General features: G+C 35.4%; 2 protein-coding genes across 4 annotated transcripts in view; both read left to right on the top strand.

The window, feature by feature from the left end:
• The window catches only part of LOC131158391 (uncharacterized), a 32,380-nt gene extending 12,560 nt beyond the window's left edge, over nucleotides 1–19,820 (top strand). For all 3 annotated transcript variants that reach the window (XM_058113233.1, XM_058113234.1, XM_058113235.1), the window contains 6 exons: nucleotides 17,378–17,454; nucleotides 17,898–18,095; nucleotides 18,591–18,780; nucleotides 18,943–19,121; nucleotides 19,319–19,419; nucleotides 19,519–19,820. In XM_058113233.1, coding sequence (XP_057969216.1) covers nucleotides 17,378–17,454; nucleotides 17,898–18,095; nucleotides 18,591–18,780; nucleotides 18,943–19,121; nucleotides 19,319–19,419; nucleotides 19,519–19,654 — 881 coding nt within the window. In that variant the 3' untranslated portion in view covers nucleotides 19,655–19,820. The remainder of the gene's footprint in view (nucleotides 1–17,377; nucleotides 17,455–17,897; nucleotides 18,096–18,590; nucleotides 18,781–18,942; nucleotides 19,122–19,318; nucleotides 19,420–19,518) is intronic.
• LOC131158390 (uncharacterized) lies at nucleotides 11,123–14,014 on the top strand. The gene is made up of 4 exons (XM_058113232.1): nucleotides 11,123–12,128; nucleotides 12,218–13,027; nucleotides 13,119–13,237; nucleotides 13,341–14,014. Exons 1-4 carry the CDS (start codon nucleotides 11,156–11,158, stop codon nucleotides 13,842–13,844), a joined length of 2,406 nt encoding a protein of 801 aa, XP_057969215.1. The 5' UTR covers nucleotides 11,123–11,155; the 3' UTR covers nucleotides 13,845–14,014.
• Nucleotides 19,821–22,904: the final 3,084 nt, after the last annotated feature.

Genomic DNA, 22,904 nt, shown 5'->3' with positions numbered 1-22,904 from the left:
CTTTTGAATTGTAAATGTTTTGCACCCTCATTTTTGTCTCCCTTGAAATTTTTCTGACATTTTTCTGTCATGAGAAAGGGAAAGAGGATGATTGTTTAAATCGTTTGAAGGATGTTTGTGAGAAAGAAGTGTGAGGGCTTGGTGAAGATAGAGTCAAATGGGTCCTTTCAAAGAAGGGACAGTTTTTGTTAAATCTTTATACTCAAAGATGCAAGACAGAAGTGGTGCCTGCCTGTAAGGGGCAACCAGCTTCCCTTAGAAAGCTATTTAGAAGAATAATGGCCATTGAAGGTAGCATTTCTTGCGTGGGATGCATGGTGAGAATTTTTGCAATATATATTTTGATGCATAGATTAATTTGTGCAGTGGATAGATGCACTTTATGCTAGAATCAAGCACAAGAAAATCACCTTCTTTTGCACTGCCATTGGGTGAGAACTTTGTAGGCTTGAGTGTATGACATACTCAAATTTCAATGGTTGGAAGTGGACAGCAGAGAGAATGAGTTGCAGACCATGAGGGGATCAATATTCAAATTGGAGGGTCTTGCTTCTTGTAAACCACTTTCTATTTGTCCCTCAATATCTTCTACTGATCAAGTATTCAAGTTATTGTTCAGATTATGACTATGTAAAATAATGAGCTGCCTTGGGCACAAGCCATGAAGGTTGCTGTTGGAGCAAGGAAGAAGGTAAAGTTCAATACTTTAGATTCTTCAGCTAGTAATAGCAAGAAGGAATATGATTAGAAAGAATGATGGAAAAAGGAGGCTAGAGAGGGAAGAAAAGGCTCAATTAAATATGAAGAATTGAACTCTCTAGTACCATCCAAGGATTTATAGAAGAGAGAGAAACAACTTCAGATGAGAGATATTAAAGAGAATGAGTGAATATGCCCTAGTGAGCTGCACGCTGCTCCTTGTATAATTTATAATGTTTTTAATAAAAAAAATTACAGTTGGTCTCTTCTCAACCCATTTTATATTATGGACTAATACTACTCTCAACTCTAATTAAATTCAACATGCATTTATGTAGTACTGCACATACCAATGTTGTGTCCAGTCCATTTTTTTGTGTATTATCTTTGTTATTAGCATCATGAGATTTCAAGGGAGGCTTGATGAATTGAATTAGTGCCATCCACTCGCAAATAACTTGGATACATTAAAGAAATGCCGCAAAGTGGTGATACTCCATCCTTGACTCACATACTTTACCTTGTGCATCTAATAATCCTTCTGTTTCGGTTGCTGGGATAGGTGGAGATGTGCTTTGGTAAGTTCCACTGGTCATCATGGTGGCACTAGTGGCAGGAGTTATGCTTGAAGTGGTTTTAGGGAGACTCTGGTGGCAGAGAAAGTAATGGTGGGAGCAAGGTCTTAAATTTCGATTTCGACAGAAATTTTGATTTCGATGTCAAATTTTGATTTCGATTTGAAACAATAACGGAAATTTGTAGTTAAGCATGGAATTCTTTGTGAAATTTTAGAAATGGTTAACAAACATAATAATACAAGTTTTAGGACTAATATATTTCAAATTAAATACATCTATGTTTTGTATGAGGTGGAAAAGTTGTAAAATAGTTATGTGTATCAAACGTATTTGTAAGATAATGTATATTAAACATATTCAGTTAATACAAATGAAATTCATAAATCATTTAAATATGATTTATTCTACAAATAATGATAATTTAGACATGAATGGTTAAATAAAATGTTACTGTAAGTTTATTTTTTCATATAATTTCAAAAGCACTTGTAATAATCTTTTGTTTCAATAAAATAAATAAAATAAATTAAAATAGAAATTTCACTTCACTCCTAAATCTCTTATTTGAATTCCAACGAAAGTTCATTGTATAGTTAAAATTTCGACAAATTTCCATAAAATTTCGAGATTTTGATAAGTTTCAGATGATTTGTTGAGATTTCGACGAAAATTATGCAAGATGGAAATTAAATGTCATTTCGATTTTGAGGGTGATGGAAATAGGAAATTTTGATGGAAATTTTGACAATTTTGTGGAAATTTAAGACCATGGGTGGGAGAGCTAGAGGCAAAGGTGGCCAAGGCAAGAATAGTGTTCAGTGCTGTACTTATTGTGGAGCTGTGGGTCATTCTTCCAATACTCGTTATGACTTACATGGGGAACCTTGGGAGAGTGGGTGTGATTTACTCATCTGAAAGTCTTAGAAATCGAATGCATTTGGTGGACAATTCCTGCATCTTCTCCTAGTGGGTTCTCCAATGACTGTTAGGCTTGCATGGGGGCTAACAATGCGTTGTTTCAGCAAACTCAATAGGTTTCTACTTCTACTTTGGATGCAAGCATTTACATGAGTGGCTTCTTTCTAAGTTTTATATCCCTATATAATTTTTATTACGTTCCCATTCTATACCATTCTTTACCTAGGAATAGTCATTCTGTGAACCAAACATAACCTTAGTATCTATTTAGTCTTCGTTTCTTTTGGCAGTTAGTCGATTGACTCAAATTCTCAACTGTTATGAAATGGTGAGTCTATGACATGGATGTTACCCTTAATACTTCTGCTCATGCACTGATAGCTGAAGCATCTTCTTTTCAGTGGCATTGTCATCTTGGTTATCCGTCGGGGAAGTCATTGAAGAATTTGTTTCCTTCTTAATGATCAGTGTCTAGTTTAGATTATTAACCTTGTCTTGTGTAAATATCATCTTGTATCTTTTGTTCCTAGATATAATAAACACTGACCCACTCCTTTTAAGTTGGTTCACACTAACATTTCAGGTCTAGCTAGGAGTCAAAATATTGTGGATCTCTCATTTTTTTTTTCATTTATTGATGATTATTCTAGAGTGACATGGATCTTCTAACTTAAACATCAATCTGAACTTTCATATGTACTTGAGATAAAGTTCAAAATCTGTTGGAATTGGTGTGATCCCAAGAGGGGAGGTGAATTAAGTTTTAAAACATTTTGGCTAAATTAAACATTTATGCCGATTCACCACGTATCATATCCCATTCAATGTACACTTGTGTATATGAAATAATTAAACCATGAGTTCAGGCATACATATGTGCAGTATATCTCATTTAATTTAAATGTGTGCATGCAAATGATTATAACAGTAAGTAAACAAGCATACACATGTGAAATTTAAAGCTCAGAAAGTAAATGAGATAGGGAGAGAGCGACACATGATATTTGTTATCAAGGTTCGGTCAAACCAGCCTACGTCCCCGCCTTGGGCATACCCCCAAGGATTCCACTAAACCTGCTCACTTAAACGGGGGGAGCAGAAGCCGTTTACAATGTCCTTACGAGGCGGACATTCCCCAGCTCACTTAACTGGTGGAGCCAACACCATGCACACTTTCCCAGGAGGGTGCATCTCCTAGTTCTCTTAACCGGGTCTAATCAATCCAGTGCTCTTCTAACCGGATTTGAGCAAGTTCGGAACTATTCATAGGACTAGTCTCCCTCTTCTGACAACCCGTCGGGAATACAACATCAATAATAACAAATTTTTGTACAACAGAGAATGCTTCTCAAAAAGCAGGTGTGTACAAATTTAAGGCTCAAAACATGCACTCTCTAATGATATGAAATATGCTCAGTAGAGTAAGGGTGCTATCAACTAATTTTGCCCAAATATAATATATATGGAAAAATGAGTATTATTGTTCTCCTATAAATATTTTTGCAAATAGAGAATATTTGGAGAATCTAGGAATTTAAGCTCAAGAAAATATTTGTGTTGCAAATAATTTTCTCTCAAAAATATTTATCAAAGAAATAACTGGGAGAAAACCTAAGCAATACTCTCAAAAATGTTTTTCAAAGATTAAGTGCCTAGTGAGAGTATGTGCAAATAAAATGCCCTAAATAAAATACTCCTTAAAAAATGATTTTGAAATAAATGCATGAAAGAGAGTTGGAGAGATTTGTATAAAAGATTTGGTCCCAAAAGAATGATTTTGACAACAAAAATGATTTGAGGAACTTTGATTAACAAGGGGTTTGAGAGAAAATTTAGGCTAATCAAAGTTGCTAATCAAAGCAAATGAAGGGGTATTTATAGATTTTCAAGAAAATATGACCGTTGGGGACATGCTCGGTATTTTGGAAAATTTTAATTAAAAAATTAATGACGTTTTAGTCCTTAAAAAATTTCCAACCCTAGAGGTTTGGTTGACCATATTAAAGGTTCGGTCGACCACTTTACTGAGTTCGGTCGACCGTGGCAGTTTTAAACTAGGGATTTGGTCGACTATCTTAGGGTGATCTTGAACCCCTTCGTAGGTTCGGTCGACCAAGGCAAGTTCGGTTGACCATGGCCAAAATGAACTACAAGGTTCGGTCGACCAAGTACTTGGGTGTTAGACACGTGTTGGTTCGGTCGACCAGGGAAAATACGTTCAATTTAGAACGGTTGACTGTGAAGTCTAATGTTGACTTTTGACCATTCGGTCAACTGTGGCATTTATATTGCCACATGTTCGGTCAACCGGGCAAGTCAAACTTTGACTCAGGGCTAGTTCGGTCAACCAAATTGATTTGTACTAATTTGTACTAAAGGGTTCGGTTGACCGAGGCTTTTGAATCAAGCCTAAAAACCCGACGTCGGTCGACCTAAAGCTGTTCCAAAACCTTTGTTTGATTTTTGTTTTTATGAAAAGGGTTTTTGGTTAAACTCTAGGTGCCTTAAGGTCAATCTACGGTTATCTGAGCATTCAAGTCATATCATGCAGATGCATGCATTATTATAGACTAAATAATAAAAAATAAATGCATATGCCTTCTTTTCCTCATTGCTCTTCTGTCTTCATGGAATGCACTAGTAGTATGTGCTCTTTAAGTGTTTCTGGCTTCCATTTCCCTTTGTCTTATGTGCGTATCAACATAAAAACCTGTACAAGCACTCAACGCACGGATAAGACACTGGTGCTTTGTCAGCATCAAAATAGGGATCAGACTCAAAAAGTCAACAAAATCAATTTGGTTGTTCATTTCATATTTTACGTTCCAATAATGCCCTTGAATATGTTAAATGGTCTTTGGCATCTCATATGCCAACCATGTTATTCAACACAAATAATCTTTTACTAGTACCCTGCATCAAAATGGGGTATCTGACAGAAAAATGGGCATTTGAATGAAGTTGCATAGATGTTATTCACATGCATGTTCTCAAGTATTTCTGGATTGATGTCAAACCTTAAGTTATTTGAGCCTCTTTCTGTTATAGATTTTAAGCAATCCCACACTTTTTTCTTGCTAGCTCCTTAATTCCATCTTTCTTAGAGTCTTTGGCTGTGCTTGTTTTATGCATGCCTTAGTTCGGGGACTAAAAAATTAAAGCCCAAGGCTGTAAAATGCATGTTTGCTGGATATTCGAGTACACGAGATATTAGTTCTGGAATCCCAGTCTCTCTTTGATATATAGTTTGTTTGAGGGACAATAGCACTTTCTTTCCAGTAAGTATAATACTAATGTGGGTTAAGATCAATTCCAATAATCCATCAATTCCTTTCTAGTTTATACTTGTTATTTGTGTATTCCTACTTATAAGCCCTTGCAGGTCCATCCTTGAAGAAACAAAGCTCTACTAATGATCCACCTGCTTCCATTTTTCCGCGAGTGTCATCCTTGCCTGCCCAGCCAAGTTCCCTGAATATTATTCCTTTTGATTCCCTAGATCTTGAGCTTGGTTATTTTCCTATAGCTTTCCTTAAAGGTAAACAATCATGCACCCTTTATCCTGTTGAACATGTTTCTTTGGCTAATGTGTCTCCCACATATTGTTATTTCTTTATCATCCGTTTTCTTCCACAATGTCATACTGAGGCATAATAATTCGTGACTGACAAGCAGATGGAGGCTTCTACAGGAATCAAACTTAGGAATTGACTCTTTCCTTTTGGCATGCATGTGTTCATTGTTGGGCGTATGTAGTAAAACATCTTCCCAATGGAAGTGTTGAGAGGCTCAAAGCTTTGTTAGCAGCTAAAAGTTGCACTGAAGACTTTTTGACGATTATTTTCTGATTCTCTCGTGTAGCTTGACTCCATTCTACTTCTCTCATCTGTTGCTGCTGTAGGCCACTATATGCACTAGATATTAAAAATGCTTTCTTGCACGTCAATGTACAAGAAGTTTACATGGAGCAACCTCCAAGGTATCTTCAGAGGGAATCACACAATGTTTTGCCAACTCATGAAGGCAATTTAATAAATCAGAACCATTGCGTCTTAAGTTTGTAATAAGGAGAATATTAGGTGATCATTTTATCTGTCTGTCATACAAAAGAATGGTAAGTTAATTTTTATTGTGTGTGTTGATGACATTACAGTAGTTATACATTCAGCATTGCACAGCTCAAGAACTACCTAGGTCGATATTTTGACACTAAAGATCTTAGGAAACACTGTTTTTTAGAGAACAAAAATTCCATTGAAGACCAAAAACATACGAGAGATGGAGGATAAGGCATCCTCCACAAAAACAAAAACATAATTAAAATAGGGCTGCCTTTCAATCCCTTTGAAGATTGGACAGTGATAACCCACCCAAAACCCCAAAAGAATGTGCCCAGAAAGAACCGAGAAAAGTTACTTCCTCCCAAAGAAAAGTTGGAGAAATCTTCTGATTCTTGAAAGTTCCTGCATTCCTTTCAAGCCAGAGTCCAAAAATCGCATGCATGATACAAATCCATAAAGCCTTCTCACTTATACTCCTCCAGAAGCTCTGAAATCTCACTAACAAAAATTCATACACATCTGAAATCTATTAACACAAAATCATACACATTTTGTGGGGCCACCCATACCTTACCAGAATAAGAAAACAAAGTATTCCAAAAATACCTTGCCATCTAGCAATGAAGAAAAAGATGAACGTTAGTCTTGTTTGACTCAGAGCACAGAATACAAACATCTGGGCTGGGTGCCTTTCAAGATCTCCTTTTCTGTAGCAAATTATTCATGTTAATCTTGTTGAGAACTAGAGTCCAGATGATTGGGTGAATTTGAAGAGGAACCTTTGCTTTCTAAAGAGCTTTATTCAAATGGAAAGGCTTAGGTATAGAAGATGAGTAAAGAAATACTTGAGGAGAATGACCCCACAGAATCCCCAATCGAAAGCTGGGCATCTCCCCTAATGGTAGAAACAAAAAAATCCAGCGCATCAGTAAAGAAATAAGTTGATCAACCTTTCATTGAGACTCCTGAAGAAATGGAAGTTTGAAAGAGAACTCCCTGCTCAAAAGAAAACAGCTGAAATTGGCACATTATGAATAGTAGATACTCTAAAAACCAGGGGTCAACAGCTCCAGCAGAGTCTCTCCTACCCAAATGTCTTCCCGAGAACAAATTCTACTACCAGTCTACCGTCACCCACTTCAAAGCAAGAAAGAGAAAAGAAAAGACAAGCAGCCTGGGAAAACAAGCTTCCAGGGACTTGCGTGGGAAATCTGGCACTTTTGTATCCACCCATTCCGATGAATTCCAATAGCCTAGTGCCATAAGGAACTAGCTTTTAAAGGGGAATCTCCATAATCTCTTTACAATAAAGGAGATGTTTTTAGATTCCACATTACCAAGGCCCAGTCCTCAGATTTGGGTCTCCTAACCACATCCTAGATAACAAGGTGATCACTCTTATCCTTTGCAGAATTAGACCAAAGGAAATCTCTCATAATTCTCTCCAAAGTCCCTGCCACCCTTGTGGGAACTCTAACAAGAGAGAAAAAATAGATTGGGAATATTAGAAACAGAAGTGCTAATAAGAGTGATTGTACCCCTTAGGAGGGTAACAGGTTCAGTTTGGTTCAGTTCTGTCCAAAACCAATAACCGAACCAAATTAATCAATTTTAAAATGTTCAAAATGAAGTTGAACAGCATACTAACGGTTCAGTTAAACTGCTGGCCGAACTTTTATGGTTTGGTTTGTTCTTTATTTTTTTGGTTTTTACTATTAGAAGTTTTAAAAAAAGTCAAAGCCCAAGTAAAGCAAAGCTAAGTAAGTCAGAAGAGAATATGACCCGGGCTTCCAAGCCTCTAATGGCCCATCTGAATTTTTGACCAGCCTGGCCTGCTAGCTAGAATTGCAAGCTTGCCGTGGATATGGGTTGATTTGCTGTGTGGGATGGAGTTTTATAGGGGGAAGGGTCTTCCCTTCTTCCTCCTGGGTGATGTGGGAAAATTTGTTGCCAACACCCAGAGCTCTACACTTCTCACTTGTCAATTGTCTGTCGAACAGAAAGAGTTGTTGGGGGGGGGGGGGGGGCGCGCTCTGCTATTCTATAAAACCCCTGCTTTCCACATATATTCTTATTCCCATAAGTGCTGTATGCGAAACTAAAATATTTAAGCTTGGTTTTAACAAATAAATAAAAGGAAATGCAGGAGAATATAATATATATATATATATATATATGTATGCATATGTACTATTTAAAACAAACATTTTCTTATTAATCAGTTTTTTAGTTCGTGAAACGGAAAACAACAACAACAACAAAAAAACCAAGCCCTAAGTCCCACTAGGTGGGGTTGGATATATGAATCATTTTCCGCCAATTTATACAATCATAGACCATTTCTTTTGACAGATTTAGGGATATTAAATTCTTACTCAATATCTCCTTTCAAGTTATTTTAGGTCTACCCCTACCCCTTCTATTGTCCCCCACAGTAACTAACTTACTCTTTTTCACTGACGCACTATGTGGCCTACGTTGTAAGTGTCCATACCATCTGAGTTTCTCCCTTATCTTATCTTCTATAGGAGCTACACCTAACTTGCCAGAATATGTTCGTTCCTTAAGTTATCTTTCAGTGTTATACTATTCGTCCATCTAAGCATTCTCATCTCAAAAACTTTTACATTTTGGATATTCTGTTTCTTCATCGCCTAACATTTTGATTCATATAGCATAGCTGGTCTTATAGCTGTCCTATAAAACCTCCCTTTTAATTTTAAGGGTATTCTATGATCACAAAGCACACTTGAAGTATTTCTCCATTTTTACGCAACTTGCTTTAACTTTATGCATTACATCATCTTCAATTTCTCTTTCAACTTGCATAATAGATCCAAGGTATCGAAATCTAGAAGTGTTATTTATTTCTTTATCATCAAGTTTAACTTTGTCTCTAATATTCCTCTACCATTACTGAAATTACATTTCATATATTATGTCTTCTTTCTACTTATCCTAAATCCTCTAGATTCTAAAGCTTCTCTCCATAATTCTAACTTTGCCTCTACTTCGTCCCTAGTTTCATCAATTAATATAATGTCATTTGCAGACAACATACACCATGGAACCTTCTTTTGAATACTCTTAGTCAGTTGGTCCATCACTAAAGCAAAAAGATAAGGGTTCAAAGCAAATCCTTGATGTACACCTATAGTGATTGGAAATTCTCTAGTTTCTCCATCTGTAGTCCTTACACTAGTCATTAATCCATCGTACATATCCTTAATGACATCAATATACCTAGTACATACACCCTTTTTTTTTTATCTAAAACCCACCATAGAACTTCCCTAGGTATCCTATCATATGCTTTCTCTAGGTCAATAAATAACATATGCAAGTCCCTCTTCTTTTACCTAAACTTTTCCATTAAACTTCTTAAAAGATATATAGCTTCTGTTGTAGATCTCCTAGGGCATAAAACCAAATTGATTTTCTTAGACCTTCGTTTCTAATCTTAATCTTTGTTCAACTACCCTTTCCCATAGTTTCATCGTATGATTCATAAGTTTAATTCCACGATAGTTATTACAATTTTGAATATCTCCTTTATTTTTGTATATAAGTATTAAAATGCTTTTCCTCCATTCATTTGGTATTTTCTTAATTTTTGTATTTGTATTAAATAAATTAGTTAACCATATAATTCCGTTATCACCTAAGCATTTTAAACTTCAATTGGGATGCTATCCAGTCATAGTAGTTAAAAGCGCGCCTCAGGCGCAAGGCGTAGTGAGGCGATGAGTCCGCCACCTCATACCAGGTGGGGTGAGGCGACCTGCAAGAGGCGACCCCAGGCGAGACGAGGCGCAGTGAAGCGCGAGGCGCAGTGAGGCGCGCCTGTGTATTTTTAAGCCATTTAAAGGAGACAAATAGCCCAAGCCTCAGACTCGTATCCCTTATTCGACTCAAACGAACAGAGCCCTAGCCCCTTTCGACCCTTTGAAGCCCTTCGTGAGTTCGTTTGCGAGCCTTTGAACCAGCCGGAAGCCTTCGCGACTTCGTCTTCGAGCTTCGACCAGGATCGTGAGTTCATCTTCGACATTTTGAAGAAGCACGACCTGCGCAACTTCGTTTCGAACCAGCCGGAGCCCTCGCGAGTTCGTCTGCCTGCCTTCGAAGCAGTCGTGAGTTCGTCTGACTGCCTTCGAGCACGACGTGAGTTCGTCACGTCGCCTTCAACACTTCGAACCTTTGTAAGTCTTCTTCTTCTTCTTCTTCTTCTTCTGTTGCTGCTGCTGCTTGCGTCCCGCTGCCTGCTGCTTCTCTTCTCTTCTTCTTCTTCTTCTTCTTCTGCTGCTGCTTCTCTTCTTCTTCTTCTTCTTCTTCTTCTTCCTGCTGCATGCTTGCTGCGTGCTGCTGACTGCTGCCTGCTTTTTTTCTTCTTCTTCTTCTTCTTTATATGTAAGCTTACTGTTTTTTAATTTATAATATTTAGTTTAATTAATGTAAGCTTATAAATTATAACTAATAACATAATATTTATTTTTTTCACAGAAATTTAGCTACTGTTTTTTAATTTATAATATTAAGTTCAATTAATGTAAGCTTACAATTTATAACTAATACATAATATGTATATTTTTTACAGAAATTTAGCTACTGTTTTTTAATTTATAATATTAAATTTAATTAATGTAAGCTTACAAATTATAACTAATACATAATATTTATTTTTTTTACAGAAATTTAGCTACTGTTTTTTAATTTATAATATTTAGTTTAATTAATGTAAGTTTATAAATTATAACTAATACATAATATTTATTCTTTTTATTGAAATTTAGGTACTGCTTTTTAATTTGTTTGGAAATGCATTATGTAAGTCTTAAATTATAAATATATGATGCATTGTTTTTTCAGTTAGGATACGGGATACCAAGTCTAAAATCTTAAATGGATTCTAGTTCTGGACGTGAGGCCTCGTCAAAGAAAGATCCCGTATGGAAGTATGCACATTTGGAGGATCAAAAAAATAGAAATAATTTGACTTGCAATTTTTGTGCTAAAGTCACAAGGGGAGGAATATTTCGAGCAAAACAACACATTGTCGGAGGATTTCGAAATGTGAAAGAATGCTCTAAATGCCCTACTCATGTACGTGAGGAGATTAAAGAGTATATGTTGAAGAAAGATATGGAAAAGGAGGAAAATGAGTTATTGCCCGACTTTGATGATATAGATCATTACGGTGAAGATGAAGAAGATGAAGTTCAAGAAATTGACATTCGTGGCAAGAGAGTGTTTACTAGTGATGGAAGTAAAAGATCATACCAATCCAACTTGAAGAAACCAAAACAGAAGGGGCCTATAGACTTGTTTTTTACTCCCGATCCAAAGAAAGCGATTCAAGCTAGGAAAGAAGGGAAGATGAAGCAAACATCAATAAATGAAGCGTGCAAAAAAGAACTTAGAAAAAAGGCAATGGGAGATTTTGCTAGGTGGATGTATGATGCTGGGATACCATTTAATGCTGTACGTTTGAGCAGCTTTGCAGTGGCACTTGAATCGATTGGACAATATGGTCCTGGAATAAAGCCACTTAGCTATCATGAAGTGAGAGTTCCTTACCTAAAGGAGGAAGTTAGTCGAATGAAAGAGTTGTTGAAGGTCCATAAGGAGGAATGGACAAAATATGGCTGCTCAATTATGTCTGATGGTTGGAGAGATTCAGTTGCTAATAAGGACATAATCAACTTTTTAGTGAACTCTCCAAGGGGATCAGTATTCATCAAGTCTATTGATGCTTCTAATATTGTCAAGAATGCAGATAGAATGTATAGATTACTTGATGAGATGGTCGAAGAAATTGGAGAATCAAATGTGATTCAAGTGGTAACTGACAATGCGTCAAACTATGTTGCAACAGGTAAGAACTTATTTTTAGAACTACTTTCTATAGTGTATATATTGTTTATTTTAATATTTTAATGGCTTCATTCCTTGATTTTTCAACAGGGAGATTGTTGGAAGCAAAGAGGCCACATTTATATTGGACACCGTGTGCTGCTCATTGCATTGATTTAATTTTGGAGGATATTGGGAAGATGCCTTCAATTCATGAAACTTTGAAAAGGGCAATTTTTTTGAATGGCTATACCTATAATCGTGTTGGCGTTGTCAACTTGATGAGACAATTCACTGGAGGAAAGGAGTTGCTAAGACCTGCAGTTACAAGATTTGCAACTGCCTTCATCACTCTTCGTTCAATCCATCTTCAAAAGAATAACTTGAGGAAGATGTTTACTTTTGAAGATTGGAATACTACTAAATGGGCAAAGGAGGCGGCTGGCAAAAGAGCAGCTACTATTGTTTTGATGCCTACTTTTTGGAGTACCATCGTCTATGCTCTTAAGTTAACAGGTCCACTTGTTCGTGTACTCCGTTTGGTTGATGGGGAAAAGAAGCCTGCAATGGGATATATTTATGAAGCAATGGATAGGGCTAAGGAAGCCATAGCTAAGGCTTTTGGTGAGAGAGAGGATAAATTCAAGGAGGCATTTGAAATTATTGATACGAGGTGGGGATGCCAACTCCATCAACCGTTGCATGCAGCTACACACTACTTGAATCCAGAATTTTTCTATTCAAACCCCAACATTTTGCAAGATGAAAAAATTATGACGGGTTTGTACAAATGTGTTGGAAGGTTAGTGCCAACTATTGAAATGCAAGATAAAGTTTCAAATGAGTTGGAAAAATACAATGCCGCTAGTGGCATCTTTGGAATTAGTTTGGCAGTGAGACAAAGGAAGACAAAAGCACTAGGTAAAGTGGCATTTGTACTACCTCTTCATTTTTGAAAATTATTTTTGCTATTTACCTAGTAGGTATTCATTTAAAATTTATTTTATAACAGCGCAATGGTGGATGGCATATGGATCAACAACTCCAAACTTGCAAAAGTTTGCTGTGAAAATTCTTAGCCTCACGTGTAGTGCTACCGGCTGCGAAAGAAATTGGAGCATATTCCAACATGTAAGCCATTAGTATATAATGGATTAATTATTAAAGAACAAGAACTACCAATCTACTGCTTTTTAGAATCATTATTAACCATATTACTTTAAATTTTTTGCAGCTTCATAGCAAAAGGAGAAATAGGCTATCCCAGCAACGCTTGAATGATTTGGTATTTGTGAAATATAATCGAACTTTGAGGCGTCGATACGACAAACGTGACACCATTGATCCCATCCTCCTGAAGGACATTGATGATAGTAATGAGTGGTTGATTGGTAGGATGGATGGTGATTCTGATGAGGATGATGAACTTGTGTTTGAAGATGATAATTTGACTTGGGATTCTGTTGCTAGAGCCGCTGGACTAAATAACCCCCCGCATCACACTAGATCAAGAATAAGTACAAATATGCCATCATCGTCTAAAGCAAGAGGAAGGGCTTCATCTAGTAGTGCAACCACTGCTACGGGTCGGACCACAATGTTGGAACTTGTAGATGAGGATGAAATCCAAGTGGATAGTGTAGAGGAGACGGAAGAGGAAAAAGATGTTGGAGAAAACAGTTCTAATGATGAAGAGGAAGATGATGATATCTTCACCGACCTAGTTGATGATGAGTGATGAGTGATGATTGAGGAGGATTTTTAGATTTTATATTTTGAAATCTTTTATTGTACTCTTTTCTTTTGATGTTGAACTATGTTGAATTGTTGAGGCTTTTGGGCTTTGTCTTGGCAATTTTATTAAATTTCCAATTTTTTTATTGAATGTTTTGACATTTTAAATTCTAATATGACTAGATATTCATATGTTCATATATAAATTACCCCAAATAGATATTTTACACCATTTTAATAATTGTGCGCCTCACCTTCGTGAGGAGCGCGCCTTCGCCTCGCGCCTCGCGCCTCGGCTTCAAAGACCCTTTGCGCCTCGGCTCGCCTCGCGCCTCTGACTACTATGTATCCAGTCCTATAGCTTTCTCATTTTTCATCTTTTTTAGTGCAAAATTAACTTCGTTAACTCCAATTTTACGAATAAATCTCATATTTTTAGTTTTTTTTCCTCATTTGTCAAATCTAAGTCTAAGTCTTCTATTTGGTTTTCATTAAACTTACTAAAGTAACTTTGCCATCTTTCTTTAATGTCTTCATCCGTAACCAAGACAATATCATCACTTTTTATACATTTAACATTTCCTAAATCCTTACTTTTCCTCTCTCTAGCTTTAGCAAGTTTAAATATGTCTCTTTCCCCTTCTTTTGTATCTAATTTATTATTCAAACTATTAAATGACCTTATTTAGCTTCACTAACGGCATTTTTGCATCTTTTCTCGCCTGCTTATACTTTTCAAAGTTCTCCCTGTTTTTACATTTTTGCCACGTTTTTTACCAAATTCGTTTTCGTCTTTTATGCTTTTTGGACATCTTTATCCCACCACCAACTTTCTTTGTTGTTCGAGAATCTTCCCCTTGATTCCCTTAAAATCTCTTTTGATATCTTTTTAATAGAGTTTGCTAATCTACTCCAAAGAGTATTTGTATCTATCCCAACCTCTATAGTCCAATCCCCATCTTTGTTCATTTTATCTTTAAATTTTATTATATTTTCTCCCTTTAGGTTCTACCACCTAGTTCTCTTACATTGGTTTATTTTAAACTTTTTCTTCCATTATATATATATATATATATATATATATATATTATATTATATAAGACTCTATATTGTGTGGTTAGGCTTTCACCTGGAATAACTTTACAATCCTTGCATGATAAACGATCTACCCTCCTAGTAAAAAAAAAAAATCTATTTGACTTCTATTTTGTCCACTTTTAAAGGTTATTAAGTGTTCTTCTCACTTAAAGTAAGTATTCATTATACTAAAATCATATGACATAGCGAAGTCTAAGATCACCCTAGACTCATTTTTTTCTCCATATCTGTATCCTCTATCTATCATCTCATAACTTTTATTATCCCTTTCAACGTGTCCATTCAGATCTCCTCATATAAATATTTTCTCAGTCCCTGGTATGCCTTGTATAATATTATCCATATCTTCCCAATATTGTTTCTTAAGATTTTCTGCTAAACCAAGTTGGGGAGCATAAGCACTAATGATATTTATTCTCTCTTGTCCTAATACCATCTTGATTTGAAACGTTAAATGATCCACTCTTGGTCTGGCTTTCTGTTTCTTCGGTAAATTTTGTATCCCTGCACTATCCCCCACTGATAAATAATTCCACTTCCAATCTTTTAGTTTCCTACTTTCCTCCCTACTCTTTGAATCACTGGATCCCAAAAAAATAGTGACTTTGGATTAGGATTGCGTCTATAGGTCACCCACATGGCACACGTATTTTAGGTGTAGGGCAAGGAAATTGTCCTCGTATTAGGGTCTTTGCATTATTTAATGACTTTCTTTAGTATTTTGTAACTATGTGTTTAGTTGTGTTATTTTTGTAAATGTGTTTAGTAGTAGTAGTAGTGGCATAAGTGCTGGACATGCAAGTTGGTGTACAGTTATTGTTTTGAATCTGAATCCCAATTGCAGTTTCCCTCTCTCACAGGTTCCTGTTCCTTCTTACTTCCAAATTATTCCCCTTCCTCAGTTCTGTCCAGTTTCTTTGTTCTGTTCTCCTCTCTCCGCTGTTCTCTCTCTATTCTGCTGTCCCTGCAGCCAGCAGGCTCTTATCTCTTCAGTTCTGATATTTTCTTCTTCTTCTTCTCCTCTTCTTCTAATCCTCTGCCCTTAATTCTCTCAGTTTTCTCTCTTTTTCTGAATTCGGTTGCTTGGCTTACATCAGGAGTTTTCTTAGATTTTAAACCTTAGGATTTTTTTTTTTCTCTATTGAGAATTTCTTGTCTTCTTCTTGGTTGTTGTCTCTCTGTTTCTTTCTTAATACATTTTATTTTATGATCTAACCTACTCAAGACTTTAAAAAAGTGGTGAAATTTTGCCTAGACAGCATGGCTTTGTAATCTCTGTTTCCCACTATGTTAGGATATATTGTGAATTTGTAATGGATGAAAAAACTTATATTCACAGAACACTTCCACAGAGAGTAATATTTTGCCACCATGTTATTGATTATATTATGCAAAATACTAGAGTTTATTTATTGGCTTAAGGTGCTAAGCTCAGACGGAATGTATATGAAGTTAAGGTGGAAGAGGATGAAATTTTTTTTGCGGGGTGGGGGGGGGGGGGGGGGTGGTGGGGACCTCATTTCTTTGACTCTGTATATTTTTAGGAATGCTTTTTCTATTTCTTGCAATCTTCATCCTCTTAGTCATCTTAATGAGGGAGAGGTGGTTGAGTACTTATTGAGTGCTATTCTTGACTTGTATTACCTTTCCTTACTGCTGATGGAAGGCTTTGGTGTCTTGATGGCTTTGGTAATTCCTCTGGTAAATCTTTTTATGTGCGTCTTGTTTAGATCTCAAATGATTGTCATTTTCCCTCTTATCAAATTTTATTTGGAAGGCTAGGTTTCTTTTAAAGTTAAAAGACTTTTGTTTTGTGCTTGTTTGCTGGTGAAGAGACATAATGATAACTTGATGTTTGCATTTTGTGCAAGCAGTGTACTGAAACTGATGCACCCTCCACCCCTACCCCTCCTTTTTTTCCTTAACATTGCTTGGCTGTTGTGGAACAGTGCTCTTTAGCATTGGAGAAGAGTTGGGTCTGTCGAAGCTTTGTGGAGTTGTTTCTTTTAAGATATTGGGTTTTCCCTGGACTTCTGGCTTGCAAGTCTTTCTTGCATCTCTTTTTCTCTCTTAAGGAATTTTTTTTTTTTTTTTTCTTTTAACATAAAAAGACTTGGCTTAGTTTGTTATATTACCTATGAAATAAGAAGCTAATGGTTCAACTGTTTATAACTGCTATTGTTTTTTTAATTTGTTAAAACTTTTGTGGCCGAAAGGCACATTGCAAATTTATGGCTCAATGTGATGCTTTGATGTCTCGTATCTAGAAGCAATTCAGTTTGTCTGCCTGTATATATATGTATGTTTGTATATTTGATCTGATTTGTTATCAGATATACCATTTTATGTTTGTTCAAACACAATAGCAAGCTCCAGTATTCTTTATTTTCCCTTTTTTCTTTTCGTTTCTTTTTGTTTTTGATTATTTTTATGCTGCAGGGTTGAGCTTTGGAGTTGATGCAATCATAGCTTTAGATGGAACCTTGCTATTGGATGAGATAATTCAAGCAAAAGAGGTTATGAAACCTTTGAATCTACTGTTCTTGAAAATTTGTAATGTTTATCGGTTGCCTTCAAGAATCAAGAGAACCATGAGAGGGGAGAAAAACTGTATCAGTGCTCTTAAATGAGGAATGTACTATTTAGATAAAGCGAGCCAGTCTTTCTACAGCAAAGTGGCTTATGAGAATGAAAGGAAGTTGCTTTCTGTAAATTTGTGGGATGTACAATCCCCTTTGTCACTAGTGTTGTCTTCTTCTGTGACCACAATGTGCCTGGAGCAAATTCAGGTTGACCACTATTTCCTGTATTTGCTTTTCTCGAGATGGATCCATGGGAAAGGAGGGGACATAGAAAATATTCGTCAACTGCTTTGACCAACAAAATTGCCAGTGCTTGATGCTAGGCCACTTTGACATCACTATTGATATTGGTTTTTTTTATAATATTTTTGCTACAGCACTTGCGTGTACAATATGGTCAGTTGTTCCCTGCATTATGCAAAGATCATCCTCATATATTTCAAGAAGACATCTATACATGGGAGCAGTTCTTATGGGCTTGTGAACTCTGGTACTCTAATGGCATGAGAGTTATGTTTGCTGATGGAAAGCAGAGAACATGCTTGATTCCTATTGCAGGATTTCTTAATCACTCAGTATGTTATTCTTTTTTCTCTCTTTTGATTGTGCGCTCGTTTTCCCCCAGATGTTAAAGATGGACCTAACACCTTTCGTAGGTAACTGGCATATGCTTGAGCTGCTAATACACTATGATGAACCGATGATACAAAAAAGTTAGGCTGCAAGGATGTTCTGCCCTTAGCATACCTATGCACTATGCAGGCTGTTTATTTGCCATGTCCTGGTTCAGCACATTTTTCTTTGATCTTTAACATATGTTTAATATTCCTTCGTGGATTCTTTGGTACAGTTTTCTGGCCCAAACTACTTACAGTTCCATTTTTTATATCATCATTTTATTGGAACAATATTAGTCTTAGTGTTATCTCCCTAGGTTGTACCACTTTGACCAGGACAAGTACTTTGTTGCGGTTCTTGTGGTCTTCTCAGTAAATGCACGTATTTTATTTAATTTTTTCAACCTTTCAGAAAGTGAACCTCTTGCTCATGTAACTTTGTTCTCTCTGCAGCCATACCCACACATAATGCGCTATGGAAGAGTGGATTCTGCAACAAATTCCTTAAAATTTCCTGTGTCTAGACCATGCAGTGCTGGAGAACAATGCTTTCTTAGTTATGGGAATTTCTCTAGTTCTCATCTTGTTACCTTCTATGGTTTCTTACCCCAGGGAGACAACTATTATGATGTCATTCCACTGGGTAATTTTTCTTAATGCATCTTTTAATACTTTAGGATTTAAGACATCATTTCCCAATTTGAGATTAATTTTTATTTGCATCAATTATTGAAGTCTTCCTTGATGTCTTCACTGATTTTATTCCATATTCTTTAAATGATCTGTTATTCCTTGTCCTGTTTAGATATTGATGCTGCTCAAACTGATTGCCCTGAGGGCTGGCCCAAATCCAACTGGATGACGCACATGGTGCGTGGTACTTGGCTCTCTAAAAACCACGAGATCTTTCATTATGGGTTGCCACCTCCATTATTAGATTATTTGCGCAGAATTCGTAATCCCATGCTGCATGCTGGCACCCTAGTAAGTCTTCTTGCACTGTGTTCTCAAGTTTGATCAAGGCCCCCTTTGCTTCTTTCTTTGAACTGATTTTTGTTCTGGGAGTCTGATGAGTGACTTCATGTTAATGATTTCCCTGCTCAGACTCATAATATGTGTGTACCTGAGAGAGAGAGAGAGAGAGAGAGATAAAATTTTGAAGTGCTTATTTGGTTTTTCAGAATATGGAACAGTTAGAAATTGAAATGGAAGTACTGGGTGACCTGCTGTCCACATTTGGTGGCATGATGGGAGGACTTGGTGCATCAAATATTGAGGAAAGGTAGATGGGTCTTTAGGACACGCTATAGTGCATAATTTTATGTCTGGTTAAACAGCGAAGAGCCTAATTATGAGACGAAATTTCTCGCATGTTTGGCAGAAAAAGTAGCAGTTGGGATGTAAAGCTAGCAGTAGAGTTCAAAGATGTACAGAGAAGGATCGTTTCCTCCATCATAACGTCATGCTATGCGGGTCGCGGTTTGGTGGAGGGAGAATTGTGCAAATGCAATGACTAGTGTGTCTAGGTTGCGTGGCCCAAACCCCAAAGCCTTGCAATATTTCCAAATTGTGGAGTTTTACTGTCCCCATCACTTGTTGGAAGAACAGAATGATTTTGTTCTTGAGAACTGATGGCATATTTAATTTATATAAAAAATTATCTATTTATTTCTACACTATAAAGGGATTTTTCTATCTGATGTCCTTTTTTTAAAAATGCCAAATTTATTCCTATAATTATTAATAATTATTTCAAAATACTCCTTTAACTATCCACAACTATTGCAAAATACTTTTATAATTATGTTAAATAGTTACTTATAATTATTTCAAAACATTTGTATAATTATCTATAATTATTTCAAAATGTTTTTATGCTATTTAATTTTTATTTTTTTTAAAATAGAAAATCGTAAAGCATGCTCATAGATGGTGTTCATGGCTAGTATTTATTTATTTTGATGATTACAGTGGAGAATGCGAAAATAAAAGAATGATCATAAGAAAGCACACCTTTCCTCGTGAACATGTAGTCTAGATATGGATGTCCAAATTATTATTATTATTATTATAATATATATATATATATATATATATATATATATATATATATATTCCTATCCCTTTGCAACATTAGAATTTGAGACTTGTAAAAGTTCTAATTTTTAACTATTAAAATATAGAACACTTGTGTTGGGAGTTTGCAATTATTATTATTAATAATTATTTCAAATTTGATGCTTCCAAACACAAAATAAGGAACGGAAAATCTAGAAAACAATATAAAAATGCTTTTTAAGTTTTATATATAAATTTAGAAATTTGAAAAACAAAATAGTATTTTTTATATTTATTTGAAAGATTAAAAGTAAAAAGATAAAGTAATTTTTACAAGCAAATGATGTCAAATATTATTTATTTTATTTTTTAATACAAAATATCGTAAAACTGAAAAAACTATCTCATCTTTTTGTGTGTTTTTTTTTTTAAAATTATAAAAAATAAATATTATTTTGGGCTCTAATCCTATATTTGGAAGATATTTTAAATTTAAATTTTTAGCTTTATATACATATTATTTAAATTTATAAAAATTTAAATAATATGTATATAAAGCTATATTAAAATTTACTTATATTGACATAAATCTAAATTAATAATTTAAAATTTTTGGCCAAGGATGCAGCCTAGTATTTTTGGGTTAGTGTAAATGATTATGACTCCACCCTTTGGCGAGTGTTCACAGAGCGGTTCGCTAATATATACATCTTTGATACTATATGTTTGTGCAAGTAATTTTAAAATTTTTAAAAATAATTACAAAAAATGGAACCTTACTTTTAATTTTTTAAATTTATATGTAAAAGTTGAAAAATTATCTTTCTTTATTTTTGTAGATTTTTAATTCTTACTTTACGTATGAGAGTGTGAAATTTGAATTTTGGAATTTAATTTGCATGAATTATATATATAGTTTTTTTTCTAAATCCACACAAATCCAAATTCTAACCCTAAAATCTATGAATCTTCTTGGGATGAGAAAAAAAAGTCAAGCTTAAGGAGGGTCTTGGAAATTAAATTAAACTTATTTGTTTATTGTGTTTGCTTCAAACAGTTAGAAAGTCTGAAAGTTGAGTTATAGTCCCGAGAGGGGGGGGGGGGGGGTGAATTGGGTTATTAAAATTTTTTTTATAAACTTTTTATGAATTCACAACCTTTTTAACAATCACACAGTAATACTTAAATATTTAACCAATCCACAAACCATACTTAATCTCAATACAAGCAAACAACAACTAAATAATCCAATCAACACAATAAACAAGTTGCAACACTTCATTGATTCCAAACACTCAAAGTAGAGTTTGGTTATAGCCCTGTGGATATTTGATTCAAGCCCTGTTAAGAATGAAATTTGTTTGTTTTCTTTTGATGAATGACTTATATTTGAATAAAATTATCACTTCTTCACTTTAAACTTTGGTCTAATTTTATTTATTTTTGCCAATTTTAGGCTCCACTGTGGTCATTTAATTTCATTCCAGATTTGAAGAAAAGAAAGACCCAAAGTCGTGTGTTGCGGCCGTGTTAAGAGCATCCAACTTGACGTGAAGCGTAACTATGTTTGAAGCTGGGCCTGAGCTCGTGAGGCATTGCGTATGGAGTTGTGTTGAAGTTGCGTTGTACGTGGGCCATATGAGAAGCCGTGTGATTTTTGGAAAAAGAGTAATTTTGGACATTTAAAGAAAAATAAAAAAGAATATATATATATATATGTATGTATATATATATATATATATATATGTATGTATGTATGTATGTATGTTTGGTGCTATGCACTAAGGAGTGACTTTAGATGGAAAGACAAATTTTGAAAAGTCAAAATTAGTAAGCGGGCATGCAAGTTAAAAAGGAGAGAAGGATTTAGATGTTTTAAGACAAATTTTGAAAAGTCAAAATTAGTGGGTTAGGGCATACGTGAATAGTACCATGCATGAGAAGCCATTTAGCTAGGCTTCATGAGGCCGTGCGTGCGTGAGTGCTGGGCTTGATTAGACCCGGCCATGCAAGACAAAGGCCATGCGTTGGAGATTCTTTGGAGGGGAAGCCGAATTGCACAAGGAGAGTAGGGTTTTATATTCTTTTGGAGGCTTCTTTTTAGAGGAGGGGAGGTTGCTGCACGGCTGGGAGGTTCTTCTTTTCTAGGGAGATTTGAAGCGCAATAGAGGAGGTGTAGGAAAGAGCTGGAACTGGAGGGGCTAGCATGACAAGACTGCCTGTGATTTTTCTTTCATTCCCATGAGAAAAGAAAATATGGTGAACTCGTTTATGTGGAATTTTATTTTCAACATGAACTAATTTTCTTATTTATAGAAAAACGATGTAATCTGGTTTCGAACTATGCTTGCTTGCCTATGCTAATCTGAAGTAATTTTCTTCCATGTTTTTCTGATTTATTCTAAGCTTAGTGCTTTTAATTAACTGACTATTAATTAGATGATTTTGATCCTGTAATTTGCTATCGAAAGAGGGAATTATAGGATAGATCTTGGATATTTCGGCATAGGTAAATATAGAGATTGAAAGACTTATATTAACCTATGTAGTATTAAAATCGTGGGTCTTATTACATTTTTACTTTATTAATTTGCATACTCTTGTGTTGAATGATGAACAAGAATAGAAAAAATTGACTATCAAAAGAGACTTTTGGATGAATTTGAGATTTGCTAACAAACAGAGAAAATTAATTCCTATTAGTTAGAT

The sequence above is a fragment of the Malania oleifera genome, chromosome 6, assembly GCF_029873635.1.
Source record: "Malania oleifera isolate guangnan ecotype guangnan chromosome 6, ASM2987363v1, whole genome shotgun sequence".
NCBI classification, from domain to species: domain Eukaryota; kingdom Viridiplantae; phylum Streptophyta; class Magnoliopsida; order Santalales; family Ximeniaceae; genus Malania; species Malania oleifera.
This window is presented reverse-complemented; position numbering and strand designations above follow the sequence as displayed.

Coding starts and splice junctions, on each gene's coding strand:
- LOC131158390 (XM_058113232.1), top strand. CDS start 11,156: ATGGATTCTAGTTCTGGACGTGAGGCCTCGTCAAAGAAAGATCCCGTA. Junction 13,028..13,118: donor AAGGAAGACAAAAGCACTAG/GTAAAGTGGCAT, acceptor ATTTTATAACAG/CGCAATGGTGGATGGCATAT. Junction 13,238..13,340: donor ATTGGAGCATATTCCAACAT/GTAAGCCATTAG, acceptor AATTTTTTGCAG/CTTCATAGCAAAAGGAGAAA.